The sequence below is a fragment of the Meleagris gallopavo genome, chromosome 11, assembly GCF_000146605.3.
Source record: "Meleagris gallopavo isolate NT-WF06-2002-E0010 breed Aviagen turkey brand Nicholas breeding stock chromosome 11, Turkey_5.1, whole genome shotgun sequence".
In the NCBI taxonomy this organism is placed as follows: Eukaryota; Metazoa; Chordata; class Aves; order Galliformes; family Phasianidae; genus Meleagris; species Meleagris gallopavo.
This window is the reverse complement of record NC_015021.2, coordinates 18,997,453-19,003,374: the sequence shown is the minus strand read 5'-3', so window position 1 is coordinate 19,003,374 and position 5,922 is coordinate 18,997,453. Positions and strand designations below refer to the sequence as shown.

The 5,922-nt window shown below is 46.8% G+C and overlaps 1 protein-coding gene across 1 annotated transcript in view; it reads right to left on the bottom strand.

Moving 5' to 3' along the window:
* CPLX4 (complexin 4) overlaps window positions 1-5,922 on the bottom strand; it is a 16,205-nt gene that overhangs the window by 7,860 nt on the left and 2,423 nt on the right. The window contains exon 2 of the mRNA XM_010716902.3: window positions 4,885-4,972. Within this exon, the coding sequence (XP_010715204.1) occupies window positions 4,885-4,972 (88 nt within the window). The remainder of the gene's footprint in view (window positions 1-4,884; window positions 4,973-5,922) is intronic.

Below are 5,922 nucleotides of genomic sequence, written 5' to 3'. Positions count from 1 at the left end.
TGTCCTGCTCTCTGGGGATTACACTCCCCTCCCTTGGGAAGTCAATCAGCGACGTCCGCTCTGCAAAAACCTCTTTATTTCTCTTAGAGAAAAACGTCTTTTCCATCCCAGGTTACAAACGAGGGCTCCAGACTGCCTCAATACAGATGGCACTGCTTTCTCTAAGTCACGAGGCTGGTTCGCTGCTCAACCAAACGGCAGCTTCGCTTCACGTTGAGCTGTTTCTGCAGAGAAGAGCGATGCAGTTCTGCGGGCACGGCACCAGAGGGCTGCTGGGCGCTCAGGAACGGGCTCGGCATCTCCAACTCCGTCGGAAAAAAAGGAAAGGTGGTTTATAACTTGAATGTTTGGGCTCCTGTGGGTGAGACTGCGGAGAATTAGGACAGGAATCGAAATAAATGCCGTTTTCAGAGCAATGCTTGGTGAATGCGAGCAGTGCCACATCACGCTGCTGGAACGGAACAGCACCGAGGTCTCTCCTGTTATTCAGCAGACATCGTGGAGGCATTCTTCATAGCCGGACTTCCACTGATCTCAGGTGCTCCTATAACTCCTGCTCCAATCACGAGTTCCATCGGGCTCTTCCCCCCGACTCTCACAACCTCATCTCAGCCAGAGTAACACCTTGTTCTGCAGTTATGTGCAGGGAAACAAGGCGGATCGCCTCAATGTGAAGGGATATTTCTGCCAAACGAAAGGCAGTCAGCCCTTAATGAGGACAGCAGACACGAGGCCAAGCTGCCGAGAGATCCTGACCACTCGTTTTCTCACATTCCTTCCATAGTAAGGGTAAGAAACTACACAAAACATCTTCGCTGCCTTTGGCCAGGTGAGATTCTTCCCTCTGTTCAAAGAGGCAACAGCAAACCATTGGCACAAAGGTGCTTAATATTGCTGCTTAGGTTGACAGCAGTTTTTCACACACACAAAACAGCCCGTTTCTGTAGAAATATGTCATGGGGTATTTTTACTGCGTTAAAGTTCTGACATCAAAAAGCCCCCCACCTGTTTTAAAATAATACGTATGATTTTTTTTTTTAATAATATCTTTTAGATATCTTTTCTTTCCAGAGAGAAAATGGCTTCACAAAGTTTTGTTTTAAATGGAATTGTAAAGTTTTCACTGAAAATATTGTAAGTAACTTAAAGAAGAAAAGAAAGAGAAAAAAAGAAGAAGAAAATAAGAAAAGGAAAATGAGAAGAAAAGAAAAAGAAGAAAAAGGAAGAGAAGGAAAGAAGAAGAAAATGAAAAGAAGAAAGAAAGGGGGAGAAAGGGGGAAAAGAAGGAAAAAGGAAGAGAAGAAGAAAAGAAATGGCTCCTTTCAAACCACGCAGAGCATTACAACAGGAAGAAATGCTTGCAAAGTCTTTTCCTTTGGTAATTTTGGGCTGTGGATAGGCCTTGTAACACAACGAATCCCAGTGAAACCGGCATTCAGATGAAAGGGGGATCAGATAAAATTGCAGCATTTTTTTCAGGTAATCGATGGTCAGTGAAGGATGTAGCAAAGATTAGGACAGCAGCAGCCATCAGATGGCAGAGCCCATCCACGTAGCAGGATACAACCTTGCTTTTATCTCCCTGACTCCCTTACAGCACACCCCTATGGTGGGTGTTTCCCCTCGGTTTTTCTTCAAATTGGGTCACAGTGGGGCAGATGCCCACAGGTTTTGGGGTGTCTTGCTATTCCCTGCTGTGATAGCAGCCCTTGAGCCTTTATGAATGAAATACACTGGAGTATTAATAATTTGTTAACTGAGGATGTCTTGAATGTGTTGGACTCACTCTTGATAGTTAATTTCATTACTGCTGCTGAATTAGAGACTAAAAAGATGCATGGGTCGTTCTCACCCCTGGCTTGGGCCATCACCCCAATTAAGTGCCTCATCACAGAACAGGAGGGGCTGGGAAATGTGAGTCACAAACTAATATATTGTAATTACACAGAAACAAAAGCCAGGGTTTTAACTACCTGGGCTCCAAATTAACAAGGAGTATGGGCTCTTTGATCCCCTCACAGCAAGAAAGACATGGAGGCCCTGGAGTGGTCCTGAGAGGGGAATGGAGCTGAGAGGGGTCTGGGACACAGTGCTATGGGAGCAGCTGAGGGAATGGGATGGGTCGTTTTGGAGCAGAAGAGGCTCAGGGGAGACCACGTCGCTCCCTACAGCTCCTGAAAGGACGTTGTGATGGGGGGGAGGGGGGTTGGATTCTGCTCCTGTGACTAGCAATTGGATGAGAGGGAATGGCCTCAACTTGCACCAGGGGAGGTTCAGGTTGCATATTATATATTAAATTAAAGAGGAATACCTCTTCTTTGAAGGAGTGGTTGGGCACTGGAATGGGCTGCCCAGGGAGGTAGAGGAGTCACCAACCCTGGTGGTGTTCAAGGAACATGTAGATAAGGGACTAAGGAACACGATTTAGTGGTCAGTACTGGTGGTAGTTGGACGGTTGGACTTTGTGATCTTAGAGGTCTTTTCCAGCCCTGGTGATTCTATGATTTATATTCTTGAAATTCCATAGTGGTTCAGCACATGAGTACCTTTGTAGTTATGCACAACTGAGTCAGGAACACAGGACTTAAGTTAAACACATCCCAGTTCATCCTATTTGGAAGCAGGGTGATACAACAAAGGCATAAGACAGAGAAGTCTGTATCTTCATGTGATCAACGGACCAGCAAGTCCTGAACTGAGCTGACTGCAAGAAATGAAATGAGAAAAACACAGAGACTGCACAGATCACAAGGTCACGGCGTTATCTGCAAAGGGAGAAGCCAGGAAGATGAGGAAGATGAGCAATCAGAATGTGGAGTGGATAATGATGAAGTTCTCAGGAGGTTTGGATGGATGAGACTCGAGGTGCTGATCTCTTTGCACTGATGACAGTGTCCCCACATGGCTGCTTTGGGTGAGTGCTCTGTGTCGGAGCTAACAGTGCAGGGAGGTTTGAACAAAATGGAAAAGCAAAACCAAATGCCACAGACCTACTTGGGTTGATAGAGAGGGTTTCATTTCTGTGGCCCAGAGGAGAATCTCAGATTTTAGGGAGTCCCTAAGAGCATAGTATAGCATGGCTAAATGCTTACAGATAACGTGGAGATATTGCAGAAAGTGGAAAACAATGCCCTTTGGTTTTTTGGGGGGAGTGAGGAAATAAAGAACGGGGGAATTGTTTCATATTTTTCTGTATTTCCAGAGGGAGCAGGAATGGGATTCCTCTCCTCTAACGAACAGCAAAAGCCAGGCACCTAGCCTGGTGTTAGCACCCTGGCTGCCTCTGCTGATGGAAACGTCCTGTGGAATACTTTACATCTCATCTGGCTTTTGGAAACAGCAGTATAACGGTTCCTTAATTAGTGCCTTCATGACACTCATGGTCTGACACACATCCATCATATCCCCTCACATCTGACGCTCCTGTGCCAAGGCTGTTTGGTATTTCATCACTTTTGCTGTTCTCTTATCATTATTTTGAGACAGATCAATTAAAACCGCATTACAACTTCAAGTTGCTAAAGACAGCTGCTGCCATCCAATGATGTTTTCTGGTTTTGCCATCTATTCCTTTCCTAATGATTCTTCAACCGCCTATTTCCCCTCCATGGCTCCACTGACGTTTCCAGCGACCCACCTGCGACGCCTTTGAGGCCATTTCCTGAGCAGCAGCAGTCCTTTTGGAGCCACTCGCCCACACCCCACAGAGACGGAGAGGCCTTTCCTTCTCCACCCCACAGCAAGGCACTGCCCACATCACCAGCTCTCCCTCCAGTGAGCTTTCCTTTCAACATCTTGAACAGCCATCGAACTCCTCCTTCGGCCAATTATGACATGAGGCAGCATGGATTTATGTCAGCATGTTGCTGCAGATCCTCTCTGCTGTGAGGACGGATCGCTCCCATACTTTCTGTCCTGGCTCTCTGATCTGGTCTGGGAGCCAGCAAAGCTCTGCTTGCTATTAGGAAACCTGCAGGTTTGTGCTTTGCCATTTCTGCTCTCTGTGCTTCGGTTTCCCTGGGAGTACTTTGCAGTGCCAGCAGTGTTAAAGAAGAAAAGGACTGGGGAGTCTGCTTCCACTTCTTGGAGGACATAGTTATAAATCAGTATTCTGAATTTTGGAGTGTGCAAGCTTAGAAGACTTTTCAGTGATTTTCCCTATTTGCTTTCAGGGTATTTTTGCATTGTTTTGTTTTTAAACCAGTGTTTGTTGCTGAGTTACAGCCATGCACACTGCTGGCAGGGGCTGGATCTGAGCGGAGATCCAGCTTGTCTGCTCTCCTATTTCAGACCTAACGTTACAGAGATAACTACAAGCATCTTCCCATTCCATTCATGTACTGAGTGGGAAAACTGAATCTAAAGCAGCGACCAGGCAGAAGAGAAGGCTCCAGGGAGACTTGAGAGTGGCCTTTCAGTATCTGAAGGGGGTATAGGAAAGAAGGAGGCAGACTCTTTAACAGGGTCTGCTGTGACAGGACAGGGGAAGTGGTTTCGAACTGAAAGAGGAGAGATGTAGACTGGATACAAGGAAGAAGTCCTTTACAATAAGGGCAGTGAAGCCCTTGCACAGGCTGCACAGGGAGGTGGTGGTGCCCCATCCCTGCAGACAGCCGAGGTCAGGCTGGATGGGCTCTGAGCACTGCTGGAGCTGTGGGTCTCCCTGTGCACTGCAGGGAGTGGGACCTGATGGCTTTAAGGGTCCCTTCCCACACAAACTGTTCTATGATGACTACAAGAAATGTCACCTGGGCCCTTTTGGGTCCCATACTGCAGTGGCATCCCACTGAGAAAGGCAGGAGCTGCTTCCAGGCTCTGTGACGCTGAGCTGTCTGTCCACACGCAGCCATTTGGGTTGAGACAGGGCTGTGAGCTGCACCTTACCTTGGGGAGTCGGTACTTCTCTCTCAGGTGAACCCTCAGACAGGCTCTTTCTGCCTTCTTTTGTGCAAACGCCGCATCTCTTTCCATCCTGGAAAATAAGAAGGGAAAAAAAGAATTTTCTTCAACATACTGATAAAATAGCTGTCCTTTACACTGAGGCAGCTGCTGGGCTACAGAAAGTTGGGTGCAGCAGTTACCCCTAAGGTTATCTAGCTTGCCCAAAGGCACAAAAGAAGCGATAACAACAAAGTGATGTCAGGGGGCTTAATCCCGAAATCAGTAGCTGAGGAACTGCTGGAGCTGGAAATTGGCCCTTAATAGCCCCGGGTGCCCTCTGCCAGCTCCAATTCCTCCCAGACTCTTCTGAACCCATTTATTGTCCCAAAACTTCCTATCACAGCACATGCCACTTTCTCCTCTATGGAAAAGAACTTCCTCTAGCTGTGATTTTCAATAAAATGCACTCGTTAAATTTGAGATTCTTGGTTAGATCACTTATATCTATTTGCACACTGTGTGTCTTCAAAGATGTCTGATGACATGTGTACTTTATATTTTTAAGAAGGGATTATAAACAGGAGGGGAATCAACTCTTTGAAAGGGTAGATAGTGATAGGACAAGGGGGAATGATTTTAAGCTTAAGGAGAGAAGGTTTGGATTGGATATCAGGGGGAAGTTCTTTGCTATGAGAATGGTGAGGTGCTGGAACAGCTGCCCAGAGAGGCTGTGGATGCCCCGTCCATTCCTGGAGGTGTTCAAGGACAGGTTGGATGGGGTCCTGGGCAGCCTGGGCTGCTATGAAATGTGGAGGATGGTGGCCCTGCATGTGGCAGGGAGTTGGAGATTCAGGATCCTTGAGGTCCCTTCCAACCCTGGCCATTCTATGAGATGATGTTGAATGTTCTTCCCCCTTGCCTTCTCCCCTTCTTCCTTTTTCATAGAAATTCTCAGCCAAAATTTGTTTTGTTCCAGCCAACATCCAAACAACTTGCAAGATGAAATGTTATTTATTTTCCCTCTCCTTCTCCAAATGAGTT